Here is a 21,025-nt window from a genome sequence, read left to right on the forward strand (position 1 = left end):
CCTGCTGGAGAGGAGCTCTGTGGAGAAGGACCTGGGGGTCCTGGTGGATGATAAGTTGGCTGCGAGCAAGCAGTGTGCCCTGGTGGCCAAGAAGGCCAGTGGGATCCACAGGTGCATTAAAAGGAGTGTGGCCAGCAGGGCGAGGAAGGTGATCATCCCCCTCTGCTCTGCCCTGGTCAGGCCTCATCAGGAGTACTCTACTCAGTTCTGGGCTCCTGGTACAAAACAGACATGGATCTCCTGGAGAGAGTCCAGCAGAAGACCACGAAGATGATAAAGGGCCTGGAGCATCTCCCCTGTGAGGACAGGCTGGGAGACCTGGGTCTGTCCAGCCTTGACAAAAGAAGACTGTGAGGAGATCTTATTAATGTTTATAAATATATTAAGTGTATTATTATAAATATATTAAGGTAGAGAAAGGGATATGGCCAACCTCTTTCCAGTGGTCTGTGAGAACAGGAGAAGGGGAAATGGCCATAAAATGGAGCAGAGGAAGTTCCACACCAATATGCAAAGGAACTTCTTCACAGTGAGGGTGACAGAGCACTGGAACAGGCTGCCCAGAGAGCTTGTGGATTCTCCTTCTCTAGAGATATTCAAGACCTGTCTGGATGCCTACCTGTGCAACTACCTGCTTTGGCAGGGGAGGTTGGACTCTATGATCTCTGGAGGTCCCTTCCAGCTCCTTCAATTCTGTGATTCTGTGATCATTCTCCAGTGACTGCATGGGCTGGTGTCTGGGTACGTGGTAGGCGTATACAGTTCTATGCCTAACCTGTTCCATACATCTAACCATATGTCTCAGCTCCAGATTGGTCAGGTTTGGGCAGTCCAATCCTGAGTGGCCCACTGTGCAGTTCAAAACGTAAGTCCTCAGTAGACCATCCAGCTATCCATGCAGATGTACAATGCAATGTCACCTGGTTCCTGGGTTATAAGCATTCACGCTGCTTTTAGCCCCCTGGCTACTCTGGTCATCCCCTTCTTTGAACCAGCTCGCCTTAGTTGAGGGATGGTATGCAATTGCTTGCCATTTAATATGATTTCCTTTGCTGGACTCATCCGTGTACCAGGCATCTTCTGGGATAGGGTATTTTTAGGACAGGATTTCTCTCTGGTGGAGCAATACTGGTCTCTTTGGGAGAATCACTATGGTACATCACTGGGCCTAGTATCTTTTGTAGCTCTTCTTTTAATGGTGATGATAAGTGACTTGATTGTCCCAGACAGGCAACCCAATGTGCCATGTCTGGGCTTAGGCCATCCCTATCTTAGGAGTATGCAATTTATTTTTCACCCACCCTTGAATAGGTAGTGTTGTTTTTACTGCTACCTCTGCTGTTTGTATTATTGGCTCTTCTGCCTGCAGGGCAGAGTAGGTGGCCAATAACTGTTTTTCAGTTGGGCCACACCAAACCTGAGACCAGAACCTTGACACTGCTGCAATCCCCATCCAAACCCTTCCTGGCTTACATGTTTGTCTAATTTGGCAGGTAAAGTGGGATCGAATATACTAAGTGCCTGTGCTTGTTTGATGGCTTGCTGAAAAGCATCTTATTCCATCTGTCCCTTATCTCACAGTTGGCCTTTCTTATTAGTCTATACAGAGGCCTCAGGATTTGTGCAAGGTGGGGTATGAAGATGTTGACTGTTTACAGGCTGCTTTGGTCTGGTTCCATGACTGATGGGGTGTGGGGACCCACAGACCCATGCTCCAGGAAAGGGGGAAAAGGGGAAGGGGTAGGGAGATGGGCCTGATGATCTGAGAAGGAAAGCTGATTTACTAAAAAAGATATTGGAATGCAAGATAACACAATATAATACAGTTTGATTGGAATTGAAGCTAATAAATCATGTAAAATGAGAGAGAGAGAGTGTCCAAAAACCAAAGGCCTTACTCTAATGCTGAAGGTGAGACGGGTATGAAGCACAGACGCTGCAGAGACAAGCAGAAAGGGGAAAAGGACATCTTGTGATTTATAAACAGTTTGATCTTTCCCTCTGAATGGAAAATGGAAACGGAACAGTGAAAAGTCTTCTGGGATATGTAGTTCTTCTCTTCTGAGACAGGTGTACCCGGAACTATCGAAAATCCATGGAACTGGAGCATTAACTCTTTAGCTCCCATAGCACTACATGATATTATGATGTGGAATACTGATAACAAAAAACATAAAACCATGACAAATGGTTGTCCAGTATCCTAGGGTGCCCAAGAATTCTTGTAGATGTTTTGCTGTAGTTAGTATTGGAAACACCAGTGTCTTATCTATAAGACTTTCGTCTTCTGGGTAAACTTTTGTCTTCTCTGACCAGACAACTCCCAGAAATTTCACTGATAGTCTGGGCCCTTGATCCTTTTGTAAATAGATAGCCCACCCTTTCTCTCATAAGGTAGTTTGATAATGAACTTACCACTTTTCCAGGTGTTTCTAAAGAGGCAGAAGTTAGCATTAAATCATCAATATAATGATATAATTTGATGTTATCTAGTTTATTCCACCCCACCAAGTCACAGGCTACCAAATTATGGCAATAAGTTGGTGAATGTATGTATCCTTGTGGTAGGACCTAAAAGATTCACTGCCTACCCTTCCATGTGAATGCAAATTGGTTTGAGATCCTTTAGCAATGAAGATACTGAAGAACACGTTAGTTAAGTCTAGGTCACAATGATAGGTTTCTAGCTCCATACTTGATGTGTCCAGGAAGGTGACAATATTGTGGACCATGTGAATTGGAAGGGTGACCTTGTTCAATTCTCTATAATCTATTGTCATCCACCAGGTCCGCTCTGGTTTCTGTACTGACCAGGTAGGGGAGTTATAGGAGCTATGTGCTGGTCTGATGATCCCCACTTTTTCCAATTCTTGTATTGTTCAAGTGATTTCTTCCTGACCTCCTGGGATTTTATATTGTTCTGTATTAGTGATCCGGCATGGCTGGGACACCCAAATGCACTCGTGTTTTGCATAGCCTTGCAGAACTGACTGTACTGACTGGACAGTAATACTCCTAATTCATAACCTGAGCTCTCCAATATGAGTTTGGAGAGTCACTCCCCTCAGTTTATCTATGCCTAATATCTGTTCTACCAATACAGGAACATATACTTTGTACTCCTGAGGCAGTAGGCATCCAACATCTAATTTTAACCAGGTTTGTGCCACAGGGATCATTTTTCCCCCATATTCTCCTATAATAGCCCACTTACTGGAAACTTTACGAGTCACCATGGACTATAAACATCTCAGCTCCCATGTCAACTGTTGCCATTACTCTGTATATTTTTGGGGGGACAAGTATACTGTCAATTTGACCTAGGGCTTCTGTTCCTCTTTGGAGGCCCTAATCCTCAGGTGACCATGCCCCCTCTTCAAGCCATGAGTTGAGAAATCTTTTGGAGGCCCAGCTGTGGCTGCTTGGGCCCCCGAGGATATTTTTTAGATTCAGTGTTGGGGTGTCTTCTAGCTTCCGTGCCTGTGGAGGAATCTTTTTTTATAATCCTGATATCTTCCCTCTTAGAGGGTGAGAGTGTAAATTGTTGTTTCTCTGTTGTCAATCTTCTCTACAGGTTTAGGAGGACATGGTTAGGTTGCTTTTCAATCTTACCCTGTACCCTGGCCCGTATGAGGTTATGCCACATTTGCCAGGAGTGAGGCTGTTGAATTATGGCCTCAAAGGCCACCGAAAGATTTAAGATCACTATAAATGTCCCATAGTGATGGCAAGGGAGCTTTCTGTAGAATCAGGTCTCTCATACTTGCAGTGAATTTGACCAAGGACTCTCAGAAGTGTCCTCATAGATTGCTTCTCTCATACCTAGCTCCTTAATTCCGGAGCTCTTTCATGGAATTCCATACCCCATTATGGGTGGATTTATCTAGATTATTAGGCCACATCAGTCAAAAGGCTCCCCTAATCCATTGAATTAAAGTGATTTTCCTCACTGCATATGGCAGTCATATAATCATTGTCTTAAGGCTAGTTGTGTTGTAATACATGCTAGCTTAGGAATTTTGAGGCCGTTTACTACAATACTTTCAGCTTCCATATCCCATAGCCTTAGTAGCCAGTCCAGGACACTTCTCTTGACCTCTGCTGGAAATGCTGGGCTAGATCCACTCGTTAGTTTGGCTGTAGTATAAGGGAAACTCTAACATGCATAGCTATTTGAAGGGAATTCAGTCCTCAGGTGGTACCCTCACTGGCCTTTCTTGGATTTTCTTGGTGTTTTTTTTTTGCATGACTATAGGTTGGATATCTAGCTACCAGGGCCTCTAGTTCAGATATTTTTTTTTTTTTTAAGAGTTCTCCTTTCCAATACTGTTAAGGCCATAGAGATCAGATTGCTCATGGTCCCCTTTCCTTGCAGTGGCCAGGGCCCTGACTTGTGGTTTTGGGCCAGTTTGGGTGGCCTCATCTGTAAGTGCAGCAAATTTATGCTTGTGCTGTTTAACTCTATCATGTAGTGAGTTATTTTCTTCCTCAAGATTTTGTTCTGAAATAGCTGCTTCTCCTTGCTTGTCATAATACTTTTTTCTGGGCCCTACATCTAAGCAGCCATGTGGGAGTAGCTAGCTATGTTTCCCCCATCTCTCACTGGGCTCCATTTTTCTATATTAGAAGCCAGCGCATGCCATGGAGAGACTAGGAATCCCAAGATGTGTCTGAGTAGCTCTTTCCCCACAGGGATAGATTTCCCCCATCCCAGACATCCTGCTACACCTTCTAGGAAAGCAATCGTAAGATTAGTATTGCCTTTTATGGGTGACTCCTGGCTGGCTCACCAAATGTAAGGATAGGCAGCAGATAGGAAGCATTTTGGCAGAAGCTAGGTAATTTTGAACCTTATCATCTATAACAAATTGAACAATGTGTCAGGAAGTGCAAACCACATTCAGTTTTAACTGTAAAATTGTACTACTGTGCTCTTCCTTCTCCCTCTCTTGAAATTAGCCCCAGAAAGGTGAATCCCAACATCTCAGTCTCTTACAGGTGCTCCTGTAACATTTTTTTTCTTCTGCCAAATGTCTGAGACATTACATCTTTTAGTTTAAGCTATTTAGGCAATTCAGTCTCTTAAAATTACTTCAGAAATGAACTTGTGAGCAGTTATGAGTGTATTAACTCTGGTCCTTCAATAACTTTGCTCTTGAATCATCGCTAATGGGAAACATGTCTTAATAATGCTCCTGTCAATGGGAAAGTATTTATGTGCTTCCTAATTTAATTCTTAATTCTTATTTCTTAATTAGTTTCCTTAATTAGCTATAATCTTTAGCTAACTCACAACAATCAAAAATAAAGTGTCCAGCCTGTTTAGGAAATCATTATGGGAGCCCTTGGATCGTAACAGTTTGAGTGGTAATCTCTTTAGAAAACACTTATTTATTTATTATGAAAACTAATATGTATCTAAAGAAAAAAAAAATCACATTCTCTCTTTGGAAGAAGAAAGAAAACATTCAGTTTCTTGCTTTGTGAAGAATGGGAAGTTTGCCTATTGTCTTTTCAGACTGAGAAAGGGAATTTTATAGCATTCCTCAAAAAACTGCTGACATGACTGGTTTTGTGCAGCTGCTTAGCAGCTTGTGTGTAGAGGAGATTTTTTAGGAGAGTAAACAGAAAGTGACAGGAGGTAAGATTTGTCAGCATCAGTGAGTTAAAGCAGGTCTTGTAAGAGGAACTTTAGGAAATGTTCCTGGAATGGCTTTCAACGCTTTTTGGCCTTTCCACAGGTGGTTGTTTTTTATGTAGGCTTTAGGATCGTAGAGAAAAGTAGACTTCTGGTGTGATTAAAAGATTATGCCACAGGAAATAGTACGTTGTAAGCAATAAAATCAATTTAATGAAATTTATATGAAATTGCTTTAGGCTAGTATAGAATGTATACAATAACACAAACTAGAAAACATTGATATTGATATATCCAATTTGAAAGAGAGTTAACAACTTATGAAACAGGGCTTAAAAGGAATCTCTTATCTAAAACAAGTGTTTTGAAACTTAAAAAAGAGCTTGCAAAATCATTATGATTATATATTAAAGTGTTTTATTCATCTGCTACATCTTCAGTACCCTGCAAGTGCTTCCTACATAAAAGCAGTGTTAGCAGCTATATGTGCTGAAGATCTATTCATATGTACTTGATGCATAAACCAACTTTTTTGACCGTAGATTAGTCTTTGGAATAGGTCACTATTATTTGCTGTTAACATTTACTGGAAGCATGTTGAAGTGAATTTATTTAATGGGAAGAAAACCTAAGCTGCATTTATTATTAGGTAAAGGATTTGAGTGACTTGATCCTGCCCATTTCACTAAGCATAGTATTAATTGCTGACGGAAATCCTTCAGCTTAATTCTGATCAGTGGGTTCTGTGACTGTCATGTAGTTTGACTGTGTCATGTGCCTGTTTCACGCTGTGTGAAGCCTTAATGACTTGTTGCAGGATTAATCCAATACTAGTAAGAAACAGGATTTGAGGTCTTACACAAAGCTGGGAAGAAGCAACTGTCAGTTTGTTTCTCTTCTTGATATGTGAAGAATCATCAAAGAGGAATTATTTGATTTTTTTCCTTAATTATGAATGAACGAGATAATGAAGACAGTGGGCAAAATCCAAGTGAGTCTCTTTAAAACACGGTGCCATAGGTCTATTGAGTATTTTACTGAAGTAGCAGATTCTGTACTTCCTGCTGCCTTGTAAAGAATTGATTAAAATTTTACGGTGTGCTGTCATTGAAATTACACTGTGCTTGATTAAAACAGCTGAGGAAAAGGGAAATTAAAACTTGGGGATGCAAATAAGGTGAGTGGACATAGTATTGGAATCCTCCATTATGTAAAGAGGCTTACAAGGAGCTTAAGTATGTTCTGTTGTGCTTTTCAAGTTAATTTAGATAAATTGTGCTAGCCATTAATTGTTATAATGTCAGAAACTAATGATTTATTGAAAAAAATTGAACAATTCCTTATTAAAAAGTAAATTGTCAATGAAGTAGATTGCACTGAATTTTCAATCTCATCCCATGTAAAAATTATGATAGGCAGGATGTGTTCAAACAAGGTTATTGATGTCTTCATAATTTGAATTAAAGTAAGACAGCGACTTTCAAAAATGTGAGTCTATTTTAGTACTCTTAAGTGTACTTCAACAAAATGTATGTTTTTGGAGTAGGAGGGGTAAGAAATTAATTTTTTAATATTGTCCTAGTCCTTTTGCTTGCTAATTAAAAAAAAAAATAAAAAATTGGATGTATAGAAAGTAAATATGTATGAGATAGAAGATAGAATTGTACTTTTTGCCACAGGTAATTTTTGTGAACGTGACATTTTGATATTTCATTTCAAATGACTTCTAAACCAATTTTTTTTTTAACCTTAAATTGTTTATTTATGTTAACAGTGGATTTACCTTTGTGCAAACAGGACCTCTGTGTTTTCAGTTTGCAATGGCTAGACCATTCTTAATCTGACCCAATACTAATGTAATGACTGTGCTACTTAAGTTTTTGTTTGGAAAGGGACATTTCATTGCATCTTGATAATCGGAACGTATTCCAGCATACATGGGCTGTGCTTTAGAGTTGCTAGAGTTCTGCTTTTCTGAACACCACCTGTATTCCTTTTCCATTAGAAGATTACTAGCTTTTCTTATTCAGATTGATGTTAAACTCCTGTAGTCCTGTAGTGTAACAAGAGATATAGATGCTTGCTCAATGGGGCTTGTTTGGACAAAATGTATTTGAATACGAAGTCAAATAGGAACATTTTCTTGACTGTGAGCAATAAAGGACAGGTATAGTGTGGAACAGAAAGGAAATCATGAATCTGGAAAGGATTTAGGGATCAGGCTGGAATAGAATAGCATGAGCTTGGTTTAATGCTATGTTAAAGAGGGCTGGCATGATCCTTGGAGTAGAAAGGTGATTATTATACTTCTTTAAATAGCACAATTGAGCACAGTTAGAAAGCTGTACTTGGTTTTTAGAGCTTGAATTTTTCTTGGATGTCTTCCCTTGCATATTACGGTTGGAAGGTGCATTAAGAAATCACAGCAAAAATTTTGAAAAAAGCCAGGTTAAATTAGAAATAAGGAAAACTTCTTTGAGATTTTTCTACTAATTGAAAAATCATTAATCATCATCACCATCATAAAACTCTGCAATTTTTATTTCAAGTCTGAAAGCACTAGGGTCAGATCTTAGCATGCTTTCTCAAAGTTGTACTGGCTAATGCAGAAATTCTGTAATCTGTGGAAACATGGGAAAAAAAGATTAGATGGTCTAATACTTTTTTGTCCTTAATCTCTTGAACAGGCATCCAAGTGCAGATTCAGGATCACTTAGATGACTGTTTCCCATCTCTGTCCCCAAATCTGCTCTGCCACTTTCCCTAAGACAAAACTTCCACAAGACATTTTTTCACAGTCTACCTCAGAGTATGCAGGGATGGAAAAACTATCACTGTCATTCAACGATGTAGTTATAATGGCATTACTGCTAAATAGGTAGTTTTACTTACTCAGATTGTTTTTTTTCCTATCCTGATAATGTCTTCGCAGTGACAGCATAAGCATTTGTGTAGTTAGCACACAAACTCAGCTTGATGGAAAGTTGCAGCAAAACAGTTCTCTCCCAGCTCAGCATTACTCCACTTACTCCTGCTGCAAGAATATAGATTGCTCTGAAAGTAATGCCTCCTATTTATTTCTGTGGAAACTACAATAGATGCAAATATATGCAAAAATAGATGCAATTCTGTTTAGTAGGGTGAATTCTCAGCTACGGAGCATTATTTTTCATATAGTCACCAACATTAGCTATGCATTTTCACTAGCAATGAACAAGGACTTGTATGCTCCATTTGTATGTATGAACCAGTGAGGTGACTTCCTGCTACTGTGGCTGGGTTGTTGGTAGGAATATGTCTCCTGCATAGTTCATTTTTTATCGGCCCTAATACATAGAAGTCAGAAGGCACTAAATCCAGTATATACATTTTTGTATAGGGTTTTGTAGGATTGTCTAGCCAAGATTGATAGTGTGCTTCACAGTCTTCAAACTAGTATGGGGCCAGTCTGTTCCTGTGTGAGCATTCATGGGAAACACCTGGTGAAAAATTTGCAATATTTCAATGTTGCAATTGAATTTCCAAATTGTTTCCAAAACGTTGAAGCCATTATTCAGCTCTGTACACAGTTCCCTGGTGATAGTCCACCAATTTGAGTAGATGAGCTCATTGAACCACTTTCATGACCTGACTACTGTGCATGGCTGTCCAGAACGTGGCTTGTCTTTCACATCACTGTCATCACTGCTGAAATGCACGACCTGTGGCCTCAGTATGCCAACATTCATAGACTAGTTTGGGTTGGAAGGCGCCTATAAGATCATCTAGGTCCAATCGCCCTGCTATAGGCAGGGAAGGGGAATTTCCCCCAAAGGTAGGAAAAGCCTGAGCTTATTCTATCACTCACAGTGGTTGACAAAGTCTAACTAAGCTCCTAACTTCAGCTCTGAGAGTGGCACAGAGAAACCAAAGTAGGCACAGGATCTCCGAACACCAAGACTAACAGTTTTGTAAGAAGGTATTTTGATTGCCCTATGAGCAAAATAAAGAATCATTGTGCTTTAATGTTGTCCATATCCTTTGACCTGAGCCTTATCTTCATTCTGCCTCTGGAGAAATGAAGGAGTGGAGGAATGCAGACACGAGCAGAGCCAACATCCATCTCTGCCTGCCATCCCTGAGAACCTTCTGCTTTGTTCCTACTTACCTTTCCCTCTATCCACCTCCCTCAAACCTGCCTTTACACAGCTCCACCTGGCTCCTCCTGCAAACTGCTGCTGGGGCCAGCAGAGCTCAGCACACCATTGGCAGAAATGCTGCTTCTGCTCTTCAAAGCAACAGTTCTAAGAGGAAGGCATAGAAGAGGATCCTTTGGTTCCCTGCTCTGACAAATTTAAACTAAAAAACCCCAGCAGTGATCTGTTGCTTTGCACAGACGTTATGGCTGCAGTCACCTGGTCTCCTAGTTTGCTGACTGTTGTGCTAGGAGAATCTTTACAATTTCATTTAGAAGCCACGGGTACAACTGCAGGGCTCAAGTAGCAGCTGCAGCATTGATCTGATAGAGGGGTTACCCAAGGGCCCCATCTGTGTTCCTGGGGGATTTCATATGCATCCGGGCCCTGTGCAAGCAGAGGGCCCACTGCTTTCTCTCAGGAGAGAGTAGGTAGCCCATAGCCTCTTTGCTCTCCGTAAACGTTCAGTTAGTGTCAATGAATGTCAGTGGGCACAATTTTTTCCACACAGTGGAATCAAATTACACGCCTTTGCTTCACATGCACTTCCAGGTCAGATGCCTTTTTCTCAGATTGCCTCTCTGCTGTCAGATACTGCACGGCAACAAAATATAATGGGATGTGGAAGGGAATAAGAATTTGATCCAAGTGCATTTTGGCCCTGTGCAACTGACTCATACCTTCTTGTACTCATAACTTCTTGAACATTGAAAGCCTAAGGCATCAAAAAACAACAGTAAAAAAACCCAAGTTATTTCTTTTTAAAATCATATAGCTACCTTAAGTGACTTGTAGCTTTTTTAGAATGGTCGTTCCTTACCAGGTTAGGTATTTCATAGTTGTCCTGTTTTTGAAGTAGGAATTTGACTGCAGTACCATTTGCTTCATGGAATATTCTTAAAACAACATCCTGAGAATATCCTTTGTATGATGAACCTTGCTTATTTTTGTTTTGTTTTGTTATCTACTAGGAGATGGTATTTCCAGGGAAAGTAGTCCATTTATTAACAGTGCAGAGATGGACAGAGGAAACATGTACGAAGGTAAAAATATGGCTCTCTTTGAGGTAAGTTCTCATTTTGTTGTGTGTGTGTCCGTATACATATTTTGTTTTGTAATTTATATATTACTATACATATATATAGTATATATATGCATTACATATATACATTGCATTCAACCTCCCATTCTGTTGCTGTCCTTCTGTGCTCCTCCCTTCTTTCGTCCAAAAAATGTTAGCACAGAAAACATAATCTTTCAGTTCTTCTGTATGACAAAAAATTGTGCACTGCTTTTCATCGAACGTTAGAGATTGTGCTAAGTCACTGATGTTTGTCATTAAATCTCTTTGCCACTTACGACGTTTCTTACTATTTTTTTTTTGACAGAAATCATGATACCAGAGTTTTGTTTCTGGATTCATCTCCTTCAAACTCGAATTCATAAATCAATATGCAAAACTACTTCTTGTTCAAATAAGATATTGTATTACTCACTGTTGACAAATTGTTGCTGCTGCTTTTTTTTTTTTTCCCCTCATTGCCCCTAATCATCTTTGAAATATATGCTTGCATTAGTTATTTTCAACACATTGCTGATGTAGCGTTGGATTTTTTTGATATCTTGTGTTCTGTAGTATGTGTTTCCTAGAGTCTTAACATTTTCAGCTGACTTGTATTTGTAAAAGATCATTAAAAAGTTCAAAGAAGTTAGGGTGATATAACTGTGATTGTCATGACCTAATACCGTCAGGCAAAGATTATCTTTTGTATATTACTGTTTTCAGTTCCAATCTGTTGTCTTCCTCCCAGTATTTGATGCTGTATGCTTGATTCAATCTTCTAGTTCTGCTTCTCTTGGTATGCTTTTATTGTATGTGTTTCTTTAGGATTTTATTATTGTTTTCACCATGCTTTGGTTTTGTAGCAGGTATTTGGCTGAAGAAAGATCGGCTTGCTTCTGTGTCAAGTAATATTATATATATTTAATTACATCTTATGTGGATATGTTCCAAAGCATACATTTGTTCAAAATACGTACATTGTTTTAAGAGTATTCCTTATGGATCATGGTTCTTGAGAGCCTGAAGGTGCTTGAGAAAATTATCTAAGGCTACTTTTAGGTTTTTTTTCCAGCATTTAGTTTGTGTCTAAATGTCATGACCCTGCCACTGCAATATAGGGAGGGACTGCAATATAATCATGTAGCATTCAACTATAAAGATTTACTTTTGTTCTTCGACATGTGGCTGGTATTTGGTTATGCTAGTTTTCAGATTAGAGTGACTCAGGAATAACCTGTTGAGTGTCTGTTTGAAGTAGTATCATAAAATCATAATTTAAGTTTTTATTATATGCAGTTTTTTTAAAATCCTGACAGGAGGAAATGGATAGCAATCCCATGGTGTCATCTCTTCTTAACAAACTAGCAAACTACACGAATGTGACTCAAGGTGTGGTGGAACATGAAGCAGATGAAGATAGCAAGCGAAAGGAAGTCAAGGTATCTGAACTTCTGATAAGTTACGACAAAGCTAGCCACATAAAGAGAAATATTTTTCAGCCTAAAAAGAAATCACACGATTCTTTAAAAACAGGAGAGAGAAAAGCAGAAGTGTTCATTGATCTTGCTAGCGTGTTTTAGCAACACATTGTTGTAGAAGTTCCATATGAAATGTATGTAAAACTCATACCCAAAACGAGCATTACATGCATCTCAGTTTCCTCTTAATTTTTTTCCCTTCTGTCCTTGTATTAGCAACAGTAACTTTGTTTTACCTTTGGTGAGGATGCAGTTTGACATTCTTCTCATTTGACTGGTTTATTGATACATTTCAGTTGGCTGGATTTTTATCTTAGGTTGAAATTAAGAGAAAACTTGAAATGAAACAAGCCACTTTTTATGATCAGAAGTGTATTTGCTTCTTAATATGGCAGCAGGTTTTTTGTTTTGTTTTTTTTTTGTATTGTTCCTGTGTTTGGAGGAGAATCTCTCTAGCATATTTGCTTGAAGAGAGCAGCTAAGATCTCCAGCAGTTGTCTGCTAGGTGCCCCAAACTGCCTATCTATACCTTTGTATGAGAGGAACATAAGCAACCTTGTCAGGCTCTAATAAGATACTATATTGAACCTTCTGTGAGCAGGAAGCTGTCTTAGAAGGGGAAAGCCAGAATCTAAATCATGTATAACACAAAACTTTGCAGTCAAGGAGGGATGATGAGCTGTGGCTGGTAGGGCATGAAAACTGAATCTGGGAAACTTAGGGTAGATATTGGGAGAATGAGAGTACTGGGAGTTGTCTGTAGAAGGGATGCTGCTACTGATCTTTTTTTTGAGCTGTGAAGGAAGAAGGAAAAGCAGATGAGAAAGAATAGAAGGAAAGAAGCACCTGGCAAGACAGATACAAAAAGGTGCTTGGGATTAAGGCTATAACTGGAATTTATTTTACTGGAGGAGGGATTTATAGTATTGTACCTGAATACTGGCACTAGAACTGTTTTTGTTAAGGCTTGACTGCTACTGGGAGTTGTTGGGACAGTGTTGTGGCTTAACCTGACATGTAGCAAAGCACCTTGCAGCCATTTGCTTATCACCCCTGCCCCCTCCAACCCTACATTCCCTCAACTGCTCCCAGTGGGATGAGGGAAAGAACTGGGGGAAGGTGGGTAGAGGATGTGGAGTAGAACTCATGAGTTGAGATAAATACTCTTTTACCAAGACAGAAAAGGAAGAGGAAAGGAAGTAGTAGTATTAATAATCATATATGCACAAAACAAGTGGTGTACCAGCCACCCACTGATGTCCAGCTAGTTCCCAAGCAGCAGCTGCTCCCCTAGCCATCTCCTCACTATTTTTCAAGTTTCAAGGTTTCTGTGTGTCTGTGTGTGTGTCTGTGTGTGTGTCTGTGTGTGTGATGTCATATGGTATGGAAAATCCCTTTGGTTAGTATAGGTCATCTGTCTTGATTCTGTCTCCTCCCAACTCCTTGTGTCCTCTCAGCCACCTTCACTGGCAAGGCAGTACAATAAGCTGAGAAACTGAAATGTTCTTGGCTCCATACAGCATTGCTCAGCAACAACTAAAATATTGCTGTGTTATCAAGATTGTTTTTCTCTTAAAGCCAAAACGTAGCATCATACCAGACACTACGAAGAAAAAAGTCAACTGTTTCCCAGCTGAAACCAGGACGGACTATGATCAAAGCTAGGGAATAAAGTCCGTAGCCTTTTGCTGTTCTTCACTTGTTTATCAGGTTGTGGTTTCTTGTTTGTTTTTGGCTTTTGTTAGTGCAGCCTAGTGTTAGCCTATCTAGAACTGACTGGCCAAATGAACACTGTATTTACTTGCACTATATCAACTTGTGACCTGAAAGCATGATTTGTATATGTTTTCTTTTTACCTTTTGGTGTCTGAAATTAATTGAGGTTAAGCAATAGTCTGGTAGAGTAGAATTTGAATGGCATAATATAGTACTGGAACACTTCTACTGTGTGAAGAGACTGAGAGAGGCAACTGTTCAAAATGAAGAAGAGGAAACTTGTGGGGATCTTATTTATACACAGTGATATCTGAAGGGAAGTTGCGAAGAGGATGGAGCCCTGTTCTTTTCAGTGATGCCCAGTGCCAGGACAAGAGGCAGTAGACACAAATTGGAAGGCAAGAGTTTCTGTCTAAAAATCAAGAAACGCTTTGCTGTGCAGATGAGAGAGAACTGACACAGAGCAGTAGTTGTAGAGTCTCCCTCCTTAGAGACCTTTAGAAGCTGTATGAACGTGTTCCTGGGCAATTTGCTCTACGTGTCCCAGCTTGAGCAGAGAGTTTGGACCAGGCCACCTGCACAGGTCTCTTTGAACTTAATTGTTCAGTGATTCTGTAATAACTGAGCTTGTATACAACATCAGTGTTACTAACATTATCCAGTATGCTAAAACATAAAGATATAAGTCTGTATGGCATTGTGTCCTTTTATATACTTGGAAATCTATTTAAATTGGCTGCATTTTTCACAGTCTGAGTTATGATTTAAGACTAACTTCTGTACTTGGAGACCTAGTATGCGTATTTATTGCTTCTAAGTTGAGTATTTCAACAGAAAAGGCCTGACATTCATGAAGTGCAGAAGGTTAATGGTGAGGCCTGAATGGTTCTGTGTGTCTTTGTTTCCAGGTCCCACGAATGGGCACATTTATTGGTGTGTATCTGCCTTGCTTGCAAAACATCTTGGGAGTTATTCTTTTCCTACGTTTGACATGGATTGTAGGAACAGCTGGAGTTCTTGAGTCTTTCATCATTGTTTTCATGTGTTGTGCTTGTGTAAGATAATCTTTTTCTTTATTATTGATTGGTTTACTATTCTGTTACCAGAATACAGCTGCTTTCTCTTGTATAAATAAACATTACAAGATTTTTCCTTAAGATAAATTTCTCTATAAAATAATAATAATTTTTCTATAAAATTTCAGTACAATTGGGAGATACAGGATGGGTTTAGATGACAATGTCTTCTATAACATTTAAATGTGTCCTTTCAGCCTATATTGGGTTTTCTGTGAGCCAGTGATAGTAAACTTGAAGTATTTAATGGATTCTACTCAATGAGCTTATAGCAAATATTTCATGATACACATTGTATCACACTGACACCTGAAATCTTCCGTTATTATTATTATTATTATTATTTTTTTATAACTTTTGAACAAACCAGAACATAAAGTACTGGCATTGTGTCTGTAAATTCATTTTGGGAGATGTGAAACCAACAGTAGATGAGTTTGTCATAGCAGTGATACTTTTCTGGTTTGTCAATACCATTAAATTGGAATAAAGAATATCTTAAAGTACACTCTCAATGGTCTGTACTCATCAAATTCTATTTCAAGGCTGTGTGAAGCATCTAAACTTACTCAGTCATCCTGTAGAAGGTTCCGTACTCAATTTACATGGAAATATCTAACCAAAGATGATCAGTTTTAGTTGCTATGAAGTTTTATTAGTAAATTCTTAAATGCTTTTGATCACTGTCTTGTTCCATCTTTCAAAATACTTTAAATATTTTTTGTTTCATCTTTCCGCAGACTATGCTAACTGCAATTTCAATGAGTGCAATTGCAACAAATGGTGTGGTTCCAGGTAATCAATATTTTTTTTTAATCTTAGATAAAAAATGGTCAAATGATAAATGATAAAATCTAAGATAAGTTGCTGTAGTATTGAGATATCATATGAACTATTAGAAGTAGTACTTGGAGTATTGTTTCAGGTATCTTGTAATTGACTTTTTAAGGTGAGATGCTGCCTTCTACCTAGACCTTCCAGGAGCTGTAGCACGTTTTTGTTATCATCAATTATTTGATTCTGTTGAATGAAAGATAAGATATCACAATTTGAGCTAATAGAGATTTATTTTATAAAGAAATTTGCTATGCCTTAAATTTACAAATAAAGTGCTTTTTTCCTCCTGAAATTGCCCCTAGATTACTTTTTATTTATTTACTAACATCTGAAACAGTTTGGTTTTCTGCAAGAATAATAGCCAGCATACTGGTAATAATCTCCTCCTATATAAGCATTTTAGGTTATGCTCATCTCATTTATCTTTTTCAGGAACAAGTTTGCCTGTTAAATTGTTCCTCTTCAATTATGAAACAGATGTTTTCAACACAAAATCAGTTTGCTTTTGAAGCTCTTCTAATCCTTGGTTTTCAACAAGTTAATTGAAAATATCAGTATTCTGATGTTATAGACGCTGTACAGATGCTTACAATAAATTTAAAATATTGTAAACATATATATATATGTTAAAATGAACTAATACTCAGTTTTAGAGCTTTTCTAGCTTACTAAGGTTCCAGAATGGATGCATAAGTTGTTGGGCAAAATTAAACATCACAATTTGTGCAAACTCTTGAATTCCAGTACTTGAAGGAGGCCTACAGGAAAGCTGGGGAGGGATTTTTATAAGGGTATGTAGTGACATTACAAGGGGAAATGGCTTTGAACTCGAAGAGGGTAGATTTAGACTAGATATAAGGAAGAAATTCTTTACTGTGAAGGTGGTGAGACACTGGAGCAGGTTGCCCAGCGAGGTTGTGGATACCATCTCCTTGGAAGCATTTTGGAAGCATTCAAGACCAGGCTGAATGGGGCTTTGTGTAACCTGGTTTAGAGGGAAGTGTCCCTGCCTATAGCAGGGGGCTGGAGCTAGATGGTTTTAAAGGTCCCTTCCAACCCAAACCATTCTATGATTGTTTCACAGATGTAGTACAGTATGTGAAATATAAATGCAGTAAGAATTTTTTTCAATTGTTTTTATTTTATAATTAAGTATAGTTATCCTAGTCACTGTTCAGATAAATAAAATGTTCATCTCTTTTCCCTCTTATTTTTTAAGTTTATTGTACTAGTACTCCTGGAACATATGGAAGGGACAAAGTACCTGCGATTGAAAGGAAGCTTGGCAGGAATAAACTTTTTATCCATTACTTTGGCATTATGACTATAGAACTTACTGCTTTTCCTCATTACTTTCAGTGATTTTGTTGCTTTTTAAGTTAAAAAGCAAGTATTATTAGTAGTGAATCTGTTTAAGCTGTTCATTGCATCTGTAAGCTGAAAACTAATATTTGTTATTCACTTTTCGAAGGAGAGTAGAGAAAGGTTTTTGGTAAACTTCATCGATATTCATCCTTCTTTTTATTTCCTTCCCTTTGTAAAATCTCTAGCTCTGGAAAAAACAACCAGCTTTGTTTAAGGAAGGCCTGAAGGTTTTTTCTGTATGTCTGATTAGACAGTTGTCATACTGTCCTTTCTGGTTTTATTAAGTACTAATCAGTAAGCTAAATCAATTTACAGTCTTCCAGTAATATTCTCCTGTGGTTGTATAGAGTTCCAGTAATCTTGCTTCACTGGTAAATGTTTTAGAATAAAAAATATTAGATTTTATGACATAAGGAACTCTTCAATTCATGTTTTTAAGGCAATGTTAACAAAAAAGAATCTGCTTTTTTAATTAATAAATTTCTTATCCTAAAATTCTATCTGCCATGAAGAACTATGGATATTGCCATTGTGCTTTTTTGTTTTTGTTTGACAAAGTGATCTTGCATCTCAAAATATATGTATTTTTAGCTGCTAGAACATCTCCCTGGAGCCTTATGTTTTTCAGGTTCTGAAACCACAACTTACTTTGTTCAAAGAATAGGTGCTCCTGCTCTCTGGTCATCTTCATTGCCCTCCTCTGGACCCACTCCAACAGGTTCATCTTTCTCTTGCTGGGGATCCCAGAGCTGAAGGCAGCACTGTGGGAGTCTTATAGGGATGGAGTGTAAGGTGCAGAATTTCCTACCTCAGCATGTGGGTCATGCTTCTTTGGTCGCAGCTGAAGATACGGTTTCTAAGCTGGAATCACGCATTGCCAGCTCATGTTTGGCTTTTCATCTGTCGTACCCCCAAGTCCCCTGCAGAGCTGCTTTCAATATTTGGCCTTGTTGAACATCATGAGATTCACAAGGCCTCACTTCTAAGCCTGTCAAAATCCCTCTGGATGACATCCCTTCCCTTCAACATGTTGACTGCAACACAGTTTTGAGTTTGGCAAACTTGCTGAAAGTGCACTCGATCCCACTGTGTCACCAACAAAGATGTTAAATGGTAACAGTCCTACTACTGACCCCTGAGAAACACCAGGCATCACTGGTCTCCACCAAGTCACAGAACTATTCACTGAAATTCTCTGAGTTTGGCCATTTGAGTGTGGCTGTTCAGCCAGTTCTTTATTCACTGAGTGAAATCCATCAAATCCATGTGTTTCCATTTTCAAAACATGGATGTTATGTGAGACAGTGTCAAATGGTTTGCACAAGTCCAGGTAGATGATGTCACTAGCTCTCCCCTTATCCGCCAATGCTGTCACCCCATTGTGGAAAGCAATCAAATTTGCCAGGTATTATTTTCTCTTAATGAAGTCATGTTTGCTGTCACCAGCAATACACCTTTGTGTATTCCACATGCCTTACCATAGGATCTGCTTCATGATCTTGCCAGGCACAGAGGTGAAAATGATTGGCTTGTAGTTCTCCAGGTCTTTCTTTTTTCTCTTTTTTAAAATGGAGGTTATGTTTTACCTTTTCAAGTCTCTGAGAGCTTTAACAGACTGCCATGACTTCAAATGTAATGAATAGTGGCACAGGAAATTTGTCCGCCGTTCCATGAGGACCTTCATATCCATCTCATCAGGTCCCTAAGACTTGAGCATGTTAAGGTTCCTTAAGTGGTCTTGTACCTAATCTCCTACAGTGGGCAGTTCTTCATTCTCTCAGTGTCTGCCTTTGCCTTCTGTGAAGACTGAATCAAAAAAGACACTGAGTACTATCTTCTCTATGTCCCGGGTAACCATGTCTCTCAGTTTCTTCAGGAGAGAACTCACATTTCCTCTAGTCTTCCTTTTTATCACTTACGTACTAGCTCTCCAACAGATTGACACCGTTGGTCCCTACTAGACCAGGCTTCTCAAAGAGTACCATGGTCTAAAAAGCCATATCCTTGGCCAAATCACTTGTCTGGCAACTATGAATTGATCTGCCAGATTGTACTGGTCTTCTCAAAGCCTTTTCTTTTGATTGGTAGGATTGAAAAGATCATTTATACTCCAGGGCCTCTTAACACTGTTCCAAGGGTTCTATAGTCCTTCATGATACACTTCGGATGTTCTTGAGTGTTGTTGGTGCTGCATAAAATAACAGCATTGGATAGTGGTTCTGCAAGCTGTACAAGGCTTGTAATTTCTTGGTAACATCTCTAGTACTTATATAGGCCCATGGTAAGAGACACACCTCTCATGAGAGTGGGTCAGGGCAGCAAATTGGTAGCTTTGTACCTCTCAGAAAAGAGTCAGCTACAGCTATCACCTGTCATATTTTCTTCTTTGCACTGGTTTTTTAACAGTGTATAATGCCACAATCAACTACTTTGCTGAGGGCCAAGCCGGTGCCAGAACTGACTGAGTATTGGCAGGGATTAATGAAAACAGAAAAACGTAGCAGGACTTCAGACCAACTGTTTGATATATGAAGAATTATTTGTGTAATATAAGAAAAAAAACTATGAACATCTTCATTTGCCAGTTTTAGCTGTACTAAAAAAAAAAAAAGCTTACTGACTTTAAGTGATTACACTGTTTGTCTTAATTTTATTTTCATTTCTTTAGCATGATCTTAGGCAAATAACCAACAAAACTGGCTAGTTTCTCTTTACTTTTCATTTTTTAATTGTGTTTGCTTTAATTCTGATAGATGAACCTAATGCTTAAAATGCTTGGATAGCTGATGTTTTGAAAACACTGCTTTTGTGAAAATGCATGTGATGACGTGCACCTCAAAGTGTACATTCTAACAGCACAGTTGGTGTGAACATCAAATATGGGTTTGGTAAGAACATTTTAATGGAGATGCATGCGGAGATTTTCTCAAGTACCTGGGCTGATTGAATGACAAAAAGTTTTGATCTCTACTGCTTTTATTAATCTGAAAAGTTGTGGTTAAATTCACAGCTGGAGGCTCCTATTATATGATTTCAAGATCTTTAGGACCAGAGTTTGGTGGAGCAGTGGGACTTTGTTTTTACCTGGGTACAACCTTTGCAGGAGCAATGTACATTCTTGGTACCATTGAAATCTTATTGGTAAGTACTTTTTTTGTCGTAAGTCTATTTTCAGTCTATTTTGAGAGATCACTGAGCACTGTCTAAATATAATAATTATAGATAAATTATAATGACACCTAAAATGTATTCTAGTCTGATTTTTGAGTGCTTTGGTACCACATTTGTAGTATGTTAATATTCCTGTTCTTCTTATGAATATTTGAAGAAGTTCAGCAAACTTTGATTTATGGAGCTGACTCTAGCCCAGCGGTTCCTGCGATGATAATAAATTTATGATAATAAAATTATGATCAGTATTTAAACAGTTTAACAGTTTTTTTCCCCACTTAAATTAGGAACAAAACAATTCAGTAGGTGATGTTTAGTAATTTTACCAAATGGGATATATCCGTTTGCCACCTCTTCTATGAAGAATGCTCTGGATAAAAAAAGAATCCTTCAGATTATGCTTATGCTACTGTAGTTATATATAGTTCAAGGAAAACTACTCATAATAGTAAGATTTAGTTTCGGAATTTTTGGTGTAGGAAGAGAAGAATGACCAATAGCTTGTT

General features: G+C 38.6%; 1 protein-coding gene across 1 annotated transcript in view; it reads left to right on the forward strand.

Moving 5' to 3' along the window:
- The window catches only part of SLC12A7 (solute carrier family 12 member 7), a 70,112-nt gene that overhangs the window by 7,581 nt on the left and 41,506 nt on the right, over positions 1-21,025 (forward strand). The window contains exons 4-8 of the mRNA XM_031552686.1: positions 10,785-10,879; positions 12,193-12,315; positions 14,979-15,125; positions 15,887-15,941; positions 20,359-20,489. Coding sequence (XP_031408546.1) covers positions 10,785-10,879; positions 12,193-12,315; positions 14,979-15,125; positions 15,887-15,941; positions 20,359-20,489 — 551 coding nt within the window. The remainder of the gene's footprint in view (positions 1-10,784; positions 10,880-12,192; positions 12,316-14,978; positions 15,126-15,886; positions 15,942-20,358; positions 20,490-21,025) is intronic.

Source organism: Meleagris gallopavo, chromosome 3, assembly GCF_000146605.3.
Source record: "Meleagris gallopavo isolate NT-WF06-2002-E0010 breed Aviagen turkey brand Nicholas breeding stock chromosome 3, Turkey_5.1, whole genome shotgun sequence".
Taxonomy (NCBI): Eukaryota; Metazoa; Chordata; class Aves; order Galliformes; family Phasianidae; genus Meleagris; species Meleagris gallopavo.